This window comes from Scyliorhinus torazame, chromosome 5 (assembly GCF_047496885.1).
Source record: "Scyliorhinus torazame isolate Kashiwa2021f chromosome 5, sScyTor2.1, whole genome shotgun sequence".
Lineage (NCBI taxonomy): Eukaryota > Metazoa > Chordata > Chondrichthyes > Carcharhiniformes > Scyliorhinidae > Scyliorhinus > Scyliorhinus torazame.
In genome coordinates this window covers 163,070,162-163,088,248 of record NC_092711.1, presented here as the reverse complement: position 1 = coordinate 163,088,248, position 18,087 = coordinate 163,070,162, and the positions used below count along the sequence as shown (strand labels likewise).

Genomic DNA, 18,087 nt, shown 5'->3' with positions numbered 1-18,087 from the left:
TCCCAAAAGAGCTCATTCTCTAAATCAGCCAATAGGAATCAATCCGCTCCGCGGTGACGTCACTGCATTAGAGCGCACACGCCTGCGCTCACACGCGTGCCCCGCCCCTACCCTCTGTTTCCTCCCCCCCCCCCCCCCAACACCTCCTCGAGACGGTTTCAAGGCAACCGCCTGACAGTTCCAGCCGTCGGTGGTGTCCCCATCCCATGACCCGGGACTGCGCATGTCTCGGGGTGTGGGGAAACTGCGCATGCACGGGGAAGCTCATTCCGCGGACCTTTCCGCTCAGGTGTTGACCAATGGGAAGACTTGGAGGACCGGAAGTACTCTGTTTCACCGCCAATCAGAGCTCCACCAGTGTCTGGATGCGGAAGCTGGACATGGAGGTTTCTGCCGATCAAAGTTGTTGTTCCTCCAACCCGGAATGAGCTTGAGCTGCACACAGAGTCCTGTCTCCAACAACTGTGAGTAAAACACTTTCTTTTCTCCCCCTGTTCATTTATTTTCTCATTCTCACCATTGGTCACTTGCAGCAACTGAAGGGAAAGGAAATGAATCCAGGGAGGGTGCAGACTCTGGAAAGCTGGGTCCAGGTCTCTTTCTCTGTTAAACACATTGACATCCTTTGCTTCCTCAGCTTGATACATTTATTTGTCTGGCTAAAAGGATGGTCTGTTCCTAATGTTCACAATTAAAGGGCTCGTTTCTCCAGGAGATGGCTGACATTTAAGGGGACAGTAAACAGGCCAAATCCAACCCAGCCAATTACTTCCCTGTCGGAATACTCTCCATCATCAGCACAGTGATGGAAGGATTCATCAAAAGTCCTATTAAGTGGCACTTATTCTGCAATAACTTGCTCCTGGATGCTCAGTTTGCGTTCCGCCACGGTCACTCAGCTCCTGACCTCATTACAGCCTTGGTTCAAACTTGGACAAAAGAGCTGAATGCCAGAAGTGAGGTGAGAGTGACTCCCCTTGACATCAAGGCAGCATTTGACTGAGTATGGCATCAAGGTGCCCCAGCTAAACTGGAGTCAATGGGAATCAGGGGATTATTCGTCACTGGTTGGAGTCATACCTGGCACAAAGGAAGATGGTTGTGGTAATAGAGGCCAACCATCTCAGCTCCTGGACTTCACTGCAGGAGTTCCTCAGGGCAGTATCATAGGCCCAACCATCTTCAGCTGCTTCATCAATCATCTCCCTTCCATCATAAGGTGAGAAGTGGTGATGTTTGCGGATGACTGCACAATGTTCAGCACCATTCTCAACTCCTCAGATAATGAAGCAGTCCATGTCCAAATTCAGTAAGACGTGGGACAATATCCAGACTTGGGCTGATAAGTGACAAGTTACATTCGCGCGACACAAGTGCCAGGCAATGACCATCTCCGGCAAGAGAGGATCTAACCACCACCCCTTGACATTCAGTGGCATTCACATCACTGAAACCCACACAACCAACATCCTGGGGGTTACCATTGATCAGAAACTGAACTGGACTAGCCATATTAATACTGTGGCTACCAGGGCAGATCAAGGACTGGGAATCTTATGGCGAGTAACATGCCTCCTGATGCCCCAAAGCCTGCCCACCAGACATCTACAAGCACAAGTCTGGAGTGTAATGGAATACACTCCACTTTGCTGGATGAGTGCAGCTCCAACAACACGCAAGAAGCTCAAATCTATCCAGGACAAAGCAGCCTGATTGATTGCACCCCCTTCCACAAACATTCAAACCTTCCACCACCGACAAACAGCAGCAGCCGTGTATACCATCTACAAGATACACTGCAGTAACTGGAAAAAAATGAAATGGGTACTTTAAATTTATAAAAAACAAATTAAAAAAAAAAACAAAAAAAAAAAACAGCACGGGATGTATCTACACCTCAAGGAAAGCAGCGGTTCAAGAAGGCAGCTCACCACTACTTCGCAAGGGCAACTGGGGATGGGCAATAAATGCTGGCCTAACCAGCATTGTCCACATCCTGTAAATTAATTTTTAAAAATTTAATATCGGACAGAGATATGTCTAGTGTTGTTATATGGTATGTATTATAGATATTGATGGTTCTGTAATAAAATACATGTATTATTATTTCTAGTTTTGTAAATAGTACTGTACCTACATTATATATTTCCAGTCATACAGTCATTGCAGCACTGACAGAATCCATTTGGTAACTCAAGTCAATGCTGACTCTCTGTCCAGCAATCCAGTCAGTCCCATTCCCCCTCGATATCCCTGTTCCCCTGCAAGTTTATTTTCTTCAAGTGACCATCCTATTTTATTTTAAATTATTGATCATCTCAATAACTTCCACAACGCTTGTGGGCAGTGAGTTCCCTGTCATGACCACTCCATGACTAAATAAAATTCTTCCTCAGAATTTCCCTATCTCTAATCAGTAAATGTACTTATATGGAGATTCTCTACTCTTGTGCAGGTTTTAGTGAGTTTAGATTTGTTGATCAGCAGCTTCAGGAAAATTGGGAGGGAAAGTAACTGAATACAGTCTGTATATTACATACATTTTTCATCCAGTAATATCGACATATATCTGTCTGGCAGCCTGCGTGAAGATTTTCAGGTCTCTGTGTCCAGGACAGGAAGCTTGGATCTGTCAAACAGCCTGAATCAGCACCTTCAGGAGAATTGGGAGGGTGAATATTAGATACAGCAGAGTGAGAATGGAGGGAGAGTGTGTGGGATTGAGATTTAGAGCATTTCAGGGAAAGAGATAGGAAAGAATGTTCGATTATAAACTAGATTTGTCTGTTCGGAATTTCTATCCTGTACTGACAATGATTACTATTGTAAAATCTGTTTGCAGGAAGTTAGAACGAGAGGAGTTTGAGGCCGATATCTCAAACTAAATATCATGTCAAGAACTGACTGAGTCATTCAATTCTTGGGAACTGAAGATCATCGGCCTTTGAATCTAGAAGGAGAAATGTTTGTCTATTCTGTCTGCTTCAAGATATTTTAAACATCAGTGTGTCTGGAAAAGCACTGAGACACACACACACCAGTGTGAGACGATTACAGAGCACTGACTGTGGAAAGAGCTTTAGCCAGTGACACAGCCTGAAAAAATACTACACCATTCACAGCAGGGAGAGACTGTATAGGTGTTCTGTGTGTGGATGAGGCTTCAACTGATCGTCCAACGTGGTGAGACGCAAGATCACCCAGACCATGGAGAAACCATGGAAATGTGAGGATTGTGGGAAGGGATTCAAAGGCCCGTGCGAGCTTGAAAGGCATCAACGCAGTCACGCTGGAGAGAAGCCTTTCACCTGCTCTCAGTGTGAAAAGAGATTTACTCACATTGGCAACCTGCGGAAACACGAACAAGTTCACACTGGGGAGAGGCCGTTCACCTGCTCTGACTGTGGGAAGGGATTCACTCGGTTATCCAGACTGCAGAGCCACCAGAGAGTTCACACTGGAGAGAGGCCTTTCACCTGTTCTCAATGTGAAAAGGGATTCACTGACATTGGCAACCTGCGGAAACACGAACGAGTTCACACTGGAGAGAGACCGTTCACCTGCTCTCACTGTGAAATGGATTTCATTGATAGTGGCGGCCTGCGGAAACACGAACGAGTTCACACTGGAGAGAGACCGTTCATCTGCTCTCAGTGTGAAAAGGGATTCATTGACATTGGCAACCTTCGGAGACATGAACGAGTTCACACTGGTGAGAGGCCTTTCACCTGCTCTCAGTGTGAAAAGGGATTCACTGTCATTAGCAACCTGAGGAGACACGAACGGGTTCACACCGGGGAGAGGCCATTCATCTGCACTGTGTGTGATAAGGGATTCACTCAGTTATCCCACCTGCAGACCCACCAGAGAGTTCACACTGGGGAGAAGCTGTTCATCTGCACTGGGTGTGATAAGGGATTCACTGAATTATCCAGCCTGCTGAAACACAATGTCACTCACACCAAGACCAGGCCCTTTAAATGCTCTGACTGCAGGAGGGGTTTCAAAAGCTCACACCTACTGATGTCCCATCAGCGCGTTCACTCTGAGGAGACACCGTTCAGCTGCTCTCATTGCACAAAGAGGTTCAGAACCTCATCCAACCTGATGAAACACGAGCGAGGTCACACCGGGGAGAGCCTGTTCACCCCTCTGACTGGAAAAAGCTTCACTCGGTCATCACTTGCTGAGCCACAATGTCACTCACACCAGTGAGAGACCCGTTAAATGCTCTGACTGTGGGAGTGGGTTTAAAAGCTCTCTGGTACTGATGTCCCACCAGCGCATTCACACTAAGGAGAAACTGTTCAGCTGCTCTCACTGCACAAAGAGGTTTCAAACATCATCCACATTGCGGAGACAGTAGTGAGTTCACACTGGAAAGAAGCCATTCACCTGCTCTCACTGTGGGGAGGGATTCACTCAGTTGTCCAACATACTGAGACACCAAATGGTTCTCATGTGATGATGGGTTAGATTTTGCTGTTATTCCTGCTGTTCACATCCAGGACTGAAGTGCGTGGAGGGATTTGTCTTCTCATCAACTCCTCCTGGTGCTAGGACATGGCGACCCTGGCGAACTCCTGCTTCCCAATCTGGAATACCCGACTGTGAAGTGCCGTCCATACTACCTTCCATGGGAATTCTCTTCTGCCATCATCACGGCGGTCTGCATCCCACGCCAAACGGAGGTGAAAAAGGCGCTTGATGAATTGTAACCGCTATAAATAACAATGAAGCAGAATACCCGGAGGCCTTGTTCATCGTGGCCGGGACTTCAACCAGGCCAACCTCAAGAGTGTACTGCCAAAATTCCACCAACACATCTCCTGTCCCGACAGGGGCCCCAACATCCTTGACCACTGCTACACAAACATCTAGGGCGCCTCTCGATCCATCCCCTGACCGCACTTCGGAAAATCGGAGCACAAGACGGTGCTCCTTCTCCCGGCATACAAGCAGAAACTGAAGCGGAAAATCCGATTAAGAAGATTGTGCAATGCTGGTCCGAGGCAACAGAAGAGCTCCTGCGCGACTGCTTGGTGTCAGTGGACTGGTCCATATTCAAGAACTCAGCAGCCAACCTAAACACGTATGCCAGCACCGTCACAGACTTCATCAGCAAGTGTGTAGAAGATTGTGTGTCAAAGAAGGTAGTACGTACGTTACCCAACCAGAAACCATGGTTTAATCGGGAGATTCACTCCCTACGGAAGGGCACGTCTGAGGAGTTCAAGACAGGCGACGCTGACCTAATCAAGAGATCTAGGTATGATCTCCGCAAAGCCATCACAGACTCCAAGAGACCACACCAGGACTCCAAGGGACAATACTAGACTAAGCTCGAATCACAGATTAACGACATGGATTCTCGTTGGTTGTTTCAAGGCTTAAATAACATAATGGGTGCAAAGTAAAGCCGAGTAGAGTCTTCAGCAGCAGCGCAGCCCTCCCCGACAAACTCAACGCATTCTATGCTTACTTCGAGCAGGAAACCAACAAACTGCCCCAGGAGCCTTGGACACACCCATACCCACCGTCACAGCCTCCAAAGCCAGATTGGCCTTCTTGAAAGTGAACCCTCGGAAAGCGACAGGTCCTGACGGGATCCCTGCCATGCACCCAGATCCTGCGCTGACCAACAGGCGGGTGTGTTCGCGGACATCCTCAACCTCTCCCAACTCAGTTCCGAGGTTCCCACCTGCTTCAAGAAGACCACCATCATACCGGTCGGTGCCAAAGAAGAACCAGGCAACGTGCCTCAATGAATACCGTCCGATGGCCTTGACATCGATCATTATGAAATGTTTAGACCATAGCTGGAGTAATGTGTCTAGTTTTACTCCCCTTACCTTAGGAAAGGTATTGCCACAGAGGAACAGCAACAACGTTTCACCAGATTTGTTCTGGGTTTGGAAGGACTGTTCTATGAAGAGAGATTGGGGATACTAGGTCTTTTTTCTCTCGAGTTTCAAGGAATGAGAGGGATTTAATTGAAACTTATAAAATACATAAAGGAATACACAGAGGAGGTGCAGGTGAGATGTTTCCCTGGATTAGGGAGTCTAGACCCTGGGACAAATTTTCAAAATAAGGGGGAAGCCACTTAGGACGAGTCTCGGAGGAGACATTTCTTGAGTCAGAGGGTTGTGAATCTTTGGAATTCTCTACCCCAGAGGGCTGTGGGAGCTCAGTCATTGAGTGTGTTTAAAGCAGAGACTCACAGATTTCTAAATCCCAATAACACAAAGGGATACGGGGACAGTGTGGGGGAAAAGGCATTTAAGTGATCCTGAGGGGCCTTGACAAGGTGGATGTTGAAAGGATGTTTCCTCTTGTGGGAGAGTCTAGAAATTGGAGTCACTTTAAAAGTAATAACTTGCCCATTTAAGGCAGAGGAGAACTTTATCTCTCAGAGGGTTGGAAGTCTTTGGAACTCTCTTCCTCAAAGGGCAGTGGAAGCTGAATCTTTGAAATTTTGAAGACTGAGTTGAATAGATTCTTGATAAGCAAGGGGGTGAAAGATTATCGGGGGGTCGGTGGGAATGTGGAGTTGACGTTACAATCCGATCAGCCGTGAACGTATTGAATGGTGGAGCAGGCTCGAGGGGCCGAGTGGCCTACTCCTCCTCCTAATTTATATGTTATCACATCCTTTATAATAGATTGTAGCATTTTCCCTCCTACTGATGTCAGGTTAATGGGTCTGTGGTTCCCCGTTTTCTCTCTCCCTCCTTAAATAGTGGGGTTACATTTACCACCTTCCAATCTGCAGGAACCATTCCAGAATCTGTAGAATTTTGAAAGATGATCACCAATGTGTCCACTATCTCTACAGCCACCTCTTTCAACACTCCGGGATGGAGAGCATCAGCTTTTGGGGATTTATTAACTTTCAATCCCATTATTTTCTCCAGTATTACTTTCTCACTAATACTAATCTCTTTCAGTTCCTCGTGCTCACTGGTCCCTTGGGGGTCTCATGTTTTTGGGACGATTTCTGTATCTTCCTCTGTGAAGACAGACACGTATTGTTTAGTTTCTCTGCCACTTCCTTATTCCCCATTATAAACTCTCCTGTCTCTGTCTGGAATGGATCCACATTGGTCTTTGCAAATCTTTTCCTTTTCACATTCCTACAGGAGCTTTTCCAGTTCTCCCCAGTTTGCTCTCAGATTCTATTTTCTCTGCATCAGTTTCTTGGTCCTTTGCTGAATTCTAAAACAAGTTCCCAGTCCTCAGGGTTACATTTATTTTGGCAACTATAGAACATAGAACGATACAGCGCAGTACAGGCCCTTCGGCCCACGATGTTGCACCAAAACAAAAGCCATCTAACCTACACTACGCCATTATCATCCTATATGAGTGATAAGATCTCTTATTTTATCTTCAAAAATGATCCCAAGTTCTGGTTGATTAGAGGTGTCCAAAAATACAACTTTATTGCCAATTATCCACCTTGATTCTCTTAATAAAAATAAATCAAAATTCAGATCAAATAATACATCAAAACATAATGAAGGGAGTTAAACAAAAACATGAGAAAATATTAGGAAATCAATAGATGGTTCAGAATTTCTTAAAGCATGAATACAGTACAAACTTTAGTCATGAAACTTTATTCTTAAAGAAATTCTCATCAATGGTCTAACCCCTTATTGGTTTCAAATTCTCAGCTGAGGCTTCCTGATTAATTCAAAAAACTCTCTGTCACTTGGAGCATGATTTGTTACCCAGGCATTGGTCATGACTTAAGATTCATTAATGTCTATCAAATTAATTAAATATCTACATGCTCCCGCCACGTGTACCAATCCTCTGAAGATGAGGTGTTCTGCATTAACGTTGCTTGTTGCTAAGGCTTTACTACATTTTGTAAATGTTTCTGTTGCTGAGGCTGCAATTCGTTTTCATTACTAAATGTATTTGTAGAAAAATGGTTTATTCACTACGAGGGCTTTTCTGCAACTTTTCTTGAAACCGTGTTAGATTCTGACACATAATTAACTTCCTGTGCAGCAATTCTCATATTTTTATCTGAAACAATGACTTTGCCTTGTGGATATTCCATTTTCTGTCTGTATGTATACTGAATTTAAGAATTATACTGCATTAATTCTTAAAGGTACCAATAAATCAGTGAAGTAATAAATCTGTAATCTATCAATGAGCCTCTTCCTTTAACCAGTGGAATCTTTAATTTTTCTTGATAGTCACGGTTGCGTCACTTTTCCTGTTGGATTTTTGTTTCTGAAGGGAATCTATATTTTATGTAAATATGTGATAATTCCTTAAATGCTGCCTGTGTATCATTACACATTTTATTGAAATTTCCCAATCAACTTGCCCTTCATAGCTTGACAGTTTCCTTCTGAGACAGAACCATGTAACCACCATAGCCTATCTTCATTTAAACCTGCATTCTTTAGGGGTTTCAAACCGAAACAGGAACTATCTGTCATCTACCTTCCAAACACCCTTTCACTCTGTGATCCTTATGAAATTTGCCACAAGGCTCAAGAGCATCAGTCGTGAGAAGGCCAGTTCAGCAGAAAGAAACCCTCCGACCCTCCCCATTGACCAACTGTCAGAATGAACAAAATGCAGTCCTGGATGTAGTTGAGCAGAAATAATAGCAGCAGAATCTAACCCCTGTAATCAATTGTGAACTTGTTGGTGTCTCAGCAGGTACGAGGAAACACAGAATCCCTTCCCACACTGAGAGCAGGTGAACGGTCTCTCCCTCCTGTGAACTCGCTGGTGGGATGTCAGGCTGGATAATTGATTGAATCCCTTCCCACATTGAGAGCAGATGAATGGCCTCTCGCCAGTGTGATCCCACTAGTGCCTCTGCAGGCTGGATAATTGAGTGAATCCATTCCCACACTGAGAGTAGGTGAACGGTCTCTCCCCAGTGTGAACTCTCTGGTGTGTCTGCAGGGTGAATGACGGACTGAATCCTTTCCCACAAAGAGAGCAGCTGAATGGGCTCTCCGCAGTGTGAATGCGTCGATGAACTTCCAGTGCAGATGGGGCTCTGTATCTCTTCCCACAGTTCCAGCATTTCCACTGTTTCTCCATAATTTGGGTCTCCTTGTGTCTCTCCAGGTTAGACAAGTGAAGCCTTACCCATACAGAGAGCACATCAGCAGTCTCTCCCTGTTGTAAGTGCTGCGATGTTTTGTCAGGCTGCGTGTCTGGTTAAAGCTCTTTCCACAGTCAGTGCTCTGGAACACTCTCGGGTGTGTGTTCCCCGAGGAATCAAGTGACTCTGGCAGATCAAGACATGATGTTTGAGGTTTCTGTCTATAATTCCTCCCCTTTTAATATTCTAGAAAAACAATTTACAAAAGACATCACTGTCAGCACAGGATAGAAACTCAGAACAGACTTTCTGAACACTCATTCCCCAAAAGCTGTACATCTCCGTCCCACACACTCCCCCTCCATTCTCACTCTGCTGTATCTAATATTCACCCTCCCAATTCTCCTGAAGATGCTGATTGACAGATTCACGCTCACGGCTTCCTGTCCTTATAACAGAGATCATCACAGGGGGACATCACAATCAAATCCAGCAACGGGGCAGCACGGTAGCCTTGTGGATAGCACAATTGCTTCACAGCTCCAGGGTCCCAGGTTCGATTCTGGCTTGGGTCACTGTCTGTGCGGAGTCTGCACATCCCGTGTGTGCGTGGGTTTCCTCCGGGTGCTCCAGTTTCCTCCCACAGTCCAAACATGTGCGGGTTAGGTGAATTGGCCATGATAAATTGCCCTTAGTGTCCAAGATTGCCCTGAGTGTTGGGTGGGATTACTGGGTTATGGGGATAGGGTGGCGGTGTTGACCTTGGGTAGGGTGCTCTTTCCAAGAGCCGGTGCAGACTCGATGGGCCGAATGGCCTCCTTCTGCACTGTAAATTCTATGAAACTACCCACATGTACTTTTTGTCAGGTTGGGGTCAATATCCACCCCCTCACTTTTCATCCCAGTCCCAGGAGATTGGAGACTCAGCTCCAGACGAGTAATGGCGAGCGCAGCTCCCACAATCCCCCCATGCTGGAGAAACCTCTCTATCCGCCATGTGGGTGGGTGGTCTGGAACTGCACATGTCCAAGGGAAAGGGGCCCTTAAATGAAAAAAAAACACTGGGCACTTAGAATTTTAAAAAAATAATTCTGTCTAGCTCATCCTTAAATATATTCAATGACCCCCAGACTCCACTGGTTCCTCTGGGAAACGAATTCCAGAGATTAACAATCCTCTTGAGGTAAGAGAGTACTGAAAATATAAAACATCGTTACAGTACAATATTACAAGACTAGAAATAATAATAAATGTACTTTACAGAACCATAAATAATATATCTAATTTTCCCCATATAACAACACTGGACATTTCTCTGGCCGATATAATTTACTGTACCCTTAAATGTTCAGCCTTCACCTGGGGAAACCAGCCCTTTAATTGTGAACTTTAGGAAAGCGACCATCCTTTTAGCCAGGCAAATAAAGGTGTCAAGCTGAGGAAGCAAAGGATGTCAATGTCTTTCATAGACAGAGAGACCTGGGCCAAGCTTTCCAGAGTCTGCACTCTCCCTGAATTCACTTCCTTTCTCTTCATTTGCTGCAAGTGACCAATTGAAGATCAGAATGAGAAAATAAATGGAAAGGGGGAGAAAAGAAAGTTTTACTCCCTAGATGTTGGATATAGGAGGAAGTTTTAGTCTGTGTGAAGTTCAAGCTCATCCAGCATTCGAGGAACAACAGCTTTGCCCGGCAGAAACCTCCATGTCCAGCTTCCTGCATTGAGACAATGGGGGAGCTCTGATTGGCGGAGGAGCAGAGTCCTTCCGATCGTTCAACTCTTCCCATTGGTTGCCAGCCGCATAAAGACACAGGGCACCATGTCACGTGGCCACGGAAGCACTTTTGACCTCGAGCGGACCACATGCCCAATGGAATAGCCATTTTCTGTGTGTGCAACTGACCTCTTCCTTGGACATGCGCAGTCCCGTGCTCCCCGCCAGCGCTGCGGATAAAGCGGTTTCTCAAGCGCAAGGGATTGTGGGAGCCCTGGTCGCCATTACCCATACTGAGCCCAGTCTCCAAATTACTGGGACTGGGATGAAAAGCGAGGAGGAGTGGGCGGCAGTAACCTCATCCTGGCACAAAATACTTGTGGGTAAATGTAAAAAAAATTAAAGTACCCAATTAATTTATTTTCCAATTTTTAATATAAATTTAGAGTACCCAATTCTTTTTTTCCAACGAAGGGGCAAAATTAGCATGGCCAATTCACCCACCCTGCATATCTTTTTGAGTTGTGGGGGTGAGTCCCAGGTAGGCACAGGGAGAATGGGCAAACTCCACACGCACTGTGACCCAGGGACGGGATCGATCCTGGGTCCTCCGTGTCATGAGGCAGCAGTGCTAACCACTGCTGCCAAATTCATTTTCCAATTAAGGGGCAATTTAGCGTGGCCAATCCAGCTACTCTGCACATCTTTGAGTTGTGGGGATGAGACCCAAGCAGACACGGGAAGAATATGCAAACTTCTTTTGGCGCCATGAGGTAGCAGTGCTAACTACTGCACCACCATGCCTCTCCCCTTAGCAAAACAGTTTGTTAACTTAAGGATAAGATTTAGACAATTGGGCGACATATTGGGGAGGACAATAGGTGAGAGTGAAACTCTACCAGAGTCAGCATCTTGAGGGGAGGAGAATTGGGGAAAAGCAGGAGAACAGTGGGATGAATTAGTGTTAAAATAAATAGTGAGACGGGAGTGCATGAGGGGGCAGAGATTTATAGTTTGAGAGGGAGAAGGATGTTTCATGGCAAGTCGAATTTTGTATTCTGAATTTCTGTCATCTATTTTTGCTGCAGTTGTGTTGGCATCAGAGACAAACATCTGGATTCCACCAAAATAATTTCTTTGATGATTACCAGATAAATATTGGCCAGGACACCAGGAATAACTCCCCTGCCTGATCTGAAATTCTACATTGCAGTTCTCCTTCCAGACTGCAGTAGTCATCCTTGGTTTTTATGCTCAAATCCTTGAGTAAGATATAAATATCGGGACCAGTGATTCAGAGGCGAGAGTGCTGTGAACTGAATGCAACTGACTGTAATGACCTTTTTTGTAGCATTTTAGAAGGGGAGCTTTTACAGACTGTAAACTAAATCAAATGTAGGCAGGGTCTGATTGATTCATTCAATTTCTCAGGTTGTGAATATCATCGGTCTTTTTATCTTGGAGAAGTGATTTTTTGTTCTGTCAGTTTGAAACATGTTAAATGGGAGTGTAAATGGTAAAGCTGTGAAATACACACAGGGAAGTGAGAGTGCTCCAGAGCACTGACTGTGGAAAGATCTTCAACCAGTTATGCAGCCTGATATAACATCGAACCATTCAGTGTTTGGAGAGACCATAGATGCATGGAAATGTAGGAATTGTGGGAACTAATTCAGATCCTACTTGCATGGAAACTCATCAACACTGTCACACCAGTTAGAGCTGTTGACATGTATGGGAAGGGATTTACAGATTCAGCCAACCGACTGAACCACCAGTGAGTTCACAATGAGGATGGGACATTCGCCTGCTCTGTGTGAGAAGAGATTCATTCAGTTGTCCCACCTGCTGTCACAACAATCCAGTCACGCAGGGGAGAACCCATTCACCTGCATCCAGTTTGGAAAGGGATTCCTTGGGTCATCTACCCAGCTGAGACTCCAGCGAGTTCATATGTGAGTACAGAGATTGGATTTTGCTGTTATTGCTGCTAATTACAGTCAAGAATATTCATTCTGACATTAGCTCAGTTGGTCTACGTCAGTGTTTAGGCTCCACTTGAGCTTCCTTCAATTCTACTTCAACTCCTGTAAATCAGCAGAACCTTCTATTCCTTCTCCCGTCATGTGTTCATCTAGGTTCCCCTTATATCTGTCTCTCACCTCAACCACTTCATGTGGTAGCGTGGTCCACATTCTCACCTCCCTGAAAAAAAGAACAGTTCCTCCTGAATTTATCAGTGATCATCTTATCTTTGTTTCCACAATTTCTGGCCTCCCCCACAAGTGGAAACTCTTCATCTCAACATCAACCCTAAAAAAAACCCTTTATAATCTTAAAGTCTCTATCAGGTCAACCATCAGCCTTCTCTTTCCCAGAGAAAATACCCCCAGTCTGTTCAGTCTATCCTGTAACTTAAAACTCTCCATTCATGTACCGTCCTTGGGAATCTTTCTTGCACCTTGTCCTGTTTCTCTCTCTCATTTTTATAATTATGGAGATGCAGAACTGCTCACAGTATTCGAAGTGTAGTCAAACCAGGATCTAACAAATTGAACATGACTTCTCTGCTTTTCAATGTTCTTCCTCAGCAAATGAGGCCCAGGTATGGGCGCATTTGCGCTGGAAGCTCATCGATGCAATCACGCGAGTGAGATCGGTCACCTGCTCAGAGTGTGGGAAGAGATTCACTCAGTCCTCCAGCTCACTGAAATACCATGTCACTCACACCAATAACAGACAGTTTAAATGCTCTGAGTGTGTGAGTGCCTTTCAAAGCGCTGTGGAACTGATGGCCCATCACTCACACTGAGGATAAACCATTCAGCTGCTGTCACTGCACAAAGAGATTTATAACATCATCCCACCAGCTGAGATACCAGTGGGTTCACACCGGGGAGAGACCTGCTCCAAGTGTGAGAAGGGATTCAGTAATTAATCTGATCTGCAGATATACCCGTGAGTTCACACCAGGGAGAGACCATTCACCTGCTCCATGTATGGTAAGAAATTCAATAATTCACCCAGCCGGCTGAAACACAAGTGCAGTAACATCAATTAGAAAGGTTTTAGATAGGTTGTGAGGGGTGGTCAGGTGGGGGAAGGGGAGGGGGAGTGGGATGGTCAGGTAGGGGTGGTGGTGGCGGGGGGATTGTAATGTGTCAGGATTGGAGGCTGAGAGCAGTCATGAGCAGAGAGGGGGGCCATCTTGGATGGGCCCAGTTCAGGGGGGAATTAAGTGAGGCAGAACTGATAGGGGATGATGGCGGACGGTAGAGGGGAATAGAGGTACAAGCCTCCAGTAATGATTGTGACATAAAATGTCCGGGGGCTAAATGGGCCGGTCAAGAGGGCCCGGGTTTTTGCACACCTGAGGGGTATGAAAGCGGAGGTGATTTTTCTACAGGAGATGCATCTCCAGGTGAAGGATCAGGTTAGGCTGAGGGAGGGATGGGTGGGGCAAGTGTTCCACTCGGGGTTTGATTCAGAGTCAAGGAGAGGTAGCCATCCTGCTGAACAAGAGAACAGGGTGCGTGGGGGCCAGGGAGGTGCAGGACCCAGGAGGAAGGTGTGTGATAGTGAGTGGGGTGCTAGAGGGGACGCCTGTGGTGCTAGTCAATGTATATGTGCCGAATTGGGAAGTTGCTGGGTTTATAAGGGGGTCTTGGGAGCGATCCTGGAGATAGATACACAGCAACTGATTATGGGCAGAGACTTTAATTGTGAAATGAAGCTGAAGGTGGACATGTCGAGGCACAAGTCGATGGGAAGGTCGAGGATGACAAAGGAGTTGGGAGAGTTTATGGAGAATATGGAAATGGTTGTCCCATGAAGGTTCAGGAACCCGGGATGGAGGGAGTACTCCTTCTTCTCGCATGTGTATAATGTGTATTGAAGTATTGATTTCTTTGTGGTGAGTCGGGTGGTGTTGGTGGGGGTAGTGGGAGTGGCCTATGCGTGAATCATGATCTCAGATCTTGCACTGCACTGGCAAGATGTGAGGCTTCGTTCGGGACAGGTGCAGAGGCCGGGATGGAGGCTGGACTCAGGCATATTGGCGGATAAGGGGTTTTGTTAGAAGGTGATGAGGGTGACTGGGGATTATGTGGAGCTGAATCAGAATGGGGAGGTGTCGGCACCCACGTTCTGGGAGACGTTGAAGGCGGTGGTTCAATGTGAGATTATCTTGTTTAAGGCTCACGGGTCGGAGGAGGAGGGAGGAGCACGGACGGCTGCTGGACGAGATACATAGAACATAGAACATAGAAAATACAGCACAGAACAGGCCCTTCGGCCCACTATGTTGTGCCGAACCTTTGTCCTAGATTAATCATAGATTATTATTGAATTTACAGTGCAGAAGGAGGCCATTCGGCCCCCTGAGTCTGCACCGGCTCCTGGAAAGAGCACCCTACCCAAACTCAACACCTCCACCCAACACCAAGGGCAATTTGGACATTAAGGGCAATTTATCATTGGCCAATTCACCTAACCCGCACATCTTTGGACTGTGGGAGGAAACCGGAGCACCCGGAGGAAACCCACGCAGACACGGGGAGGACGTGCAGACTCCGCACAGACAATGACCCAAGCCGGAATCGAACCTGGGACCATGGAGCTGTGAAGCAATTGTGCTATCCACAATGCTACCGTGCTGCCCTTAAGAACAAATAAATCTACACTATATCATTTTACCGTAATCCATGTACCTATCCAATAGCTGCTTGAAGGTCCCTAATGTTTCAGACTCAACTACTTCCACAGGCAGTGCATGCCATGCCCCCACTACTCTCTGGGTAAAGAACCTACCTCTGATATCCCTCCCATATCTTCCACCTTTCACCTTAAATTTATGTCCCCTTGTAATGGTTTGTTCCACCCGGGGAAAAAGTCTCTGACTGTCTACTCTATCTATTCCCCTGATCATCTTATAAACCTCCATCAAGTCGCCCCTCATCCTTCTCCGCTCTAAGGAGCGGAGAAAAGGCCTAGCACCCTCAACCTTTCCTCGTAAGACCTACTCTCCATTCCAGGCAACATCCTGGTAAATCTTCTTTGCACCTTTTCCAGAGCTTCCACGTCCTTCCTAAAATGATGCGACCAGAACTGTGCACAGTACTCCAAATGTGGCCTTACCAAAGTTTTGTACAGCTGCATCATCACCTCACGGCTCTTAAATTCAATCCCTCTGTTAATGAACGCGAGCACACCATAGGCCTTCTTCACAGCTCTATCCACTTGAGTGGCAACTTTCAAAGATGTATGAACATAGACCCCAAGATCTCTCTGCTCCTCCACATTGCCAAGAACTCTACCGTTAACCCTGTATTCCGCATTCATATTTGTCCTTCCAAAATGGACAACCTCACACTTTTCAGGGTTAAACTCCATCTGCCACTTCTCAGCCCAGCTCTGCATCCTATCTATGTCTCTTTGCAGCCGACAACAGCCCTCCTCACTATCCACAACTCCACCAATCTTCGTATCGTCTGCAAATTTACTGACCCACACTTCAACTCCCTCATCCAAGTCATTAATGAAAATCACAAACAGCAGAGGACCCAGAACTGATCCCTGCGGTACGCCACTGGTAACAGGGATCCAGGCTGAATATTTGCCATCCACCACCACTCTCTGACTTCTATTGGTTAGCCAGTTCGTTATCCAACTGGCCAAATTTCCCACTATCCCATGCCTCCTTACTTTCTGCATAAGCCTACCATGGGGAACTTTATCAAACTAGAAAACCTCCCTCCCAGGATATTGGTGCCCCTCTGGTTCAGATGCAACCCGTCCTGCTTGTACAGGTCCCACCTTCTCCAGAATGCGCTCCAATTATCCAAATACCTGAAGCCCTCCCTCCTACACCATTCCTGCAGCCACGTGTTCAACTGCACTCTCTCCCTATTCCTAGCCTCGCTATCACGTGGCACCGGCACCAAACCAGAGATGACAACTCTGTCTGTCCTGGCTTTCAACTTCCAGCCTAACTCCCTAAACTTGTTTATTACCTCCACACCCCTTTTCCTACCTATGTCGTTGGTACCAATGTGCACCACGACTTCCCCCTGACTGTAACCCAGCTATTCTTGTCCTGTACCTTGGGTGTGGTTACCTCCCTGTAACTCTTCTCTATCACCCCCTCTGCCTCCCGGATGATCCGAAGTTCATCCAGCTTCAGCTCCAGTTCCCTAACACGGTCTTTGAGGAGCTGAAGTTGGGTGCACTTCCCGCAGGTATAGTCAGTGGGGACACCGGTGGTATCCCTCACCACCCACATCCTCCAGGAGGAGCATGTAACTGGCCTAGCCTCCATCCCCTCTTACCTGCCAGAATATAGCTGCCGTGTGGACTAACTAGATCTGCGCCCTCCGACTCTGCTCCCAGTCAGCTACACTTCCTGTAAACTCCTGGCTCTCTTCGCACTCTTTGCGGAAATGTCGGAAACAAAATGAAAGGAGCACCGTACTCCCTCCTCACCTAAGTCCCTCGGTCACCAAACTCTTACTATAGCACTCAAAATGCACCAAATTCAGCACTCCCTCGGTCACCAAACTCTTACTATAGCACTCAAAATGCACCAAATTCAGCACTCCCTCGGTCACCAAACTCTCACTATTGCACTCAAAAAGCACCAAATTCAGCACTCCCTCGGTCACCAAACTCTTACTATAGCACTCAAAATGCACCAAATTCAGCACTCAGTGCAAACAAAGTCTGCACTGTCGGGGATCACTTTTATACTGTGAATCTAGCCTCTGAAAAACTGGCCTAATCCAATTAACTAATTAACAAGCTCCAGCTGCAAGTGCCTACAAGTAGAAGCCTGTTTAAAGCTGATTGAAAATTCACCTTCTTCTAAACCAAACAGCAACTTTTAAGTTAATTAACTAAATAAAAGAAAGATAAAAACTTTAGATAAAAATGAAGCCTTATACTCCCTCGGTCACCAAACTCTCACTATCGCACTCAAAAAGCACCAAATTCAGCACTCAGTGCTGGTGGGCAGGAGATACCGGGGAGGGGGGCCACTAAGGAGTTGCTGGCGGTGAGGAAGAAACTGCAGGGGCACTTTGATAGGTTGATGACGAGAAAAGCGGTGCGGCAGCTACGGAGGGCAAGTAGGGACCAGTACGAGAACAGAGAGAAGGCGAGGGGCCTTCCGGTTTCGGGGGTTTGCTAAGAAGTCACACATCAGGTGGCTCTCCTCCCACGAACCTGAAAAATAGACTCTTTTTCCTCGAAAAACGCCTGCAAACGATACAAATCAGCCCCACACCATTAC

General features: G+C 46.4%; 1 protein-coding gene across 1 annotated transcript; it reads left to right on the top strand.

Moving 5' to 3' along the window:
- The first annotated feature begins 330 nt into the window (after positions 1-330).
- On the top strand, positions 331-8,170 carry LOC140420353 (uncharacterized). Its single transcript, XM_072504365.1, has 2 exons — positions 331-464; positions 2,843-8,170. The coding sequence occupies exon 2, from the start codon at positions 3,208-3,210 to the stop codon at positions 4,213-4,215; it is 1,008 nt and encodes a 335-aa protein (XP_072360466.1). The 5' UTR covers positions 331-464; positions 2,843-3,207; the 3' UTR covers positions 4,216-8,170.
- The last annotated feature ends 9,917 nt before the right edge of the window (positions 8,171-18,087 follow it).

What these genes read in the sequence shown, in the direction of transcription:
- LOC140420353 (XM_072504365.1), top strand. Translation starts at nt 3,208, where the DNA reads ATGGAGAAACCATGGAAATGTGAGGATTGTGGGAAGGGATTCAAAGGC.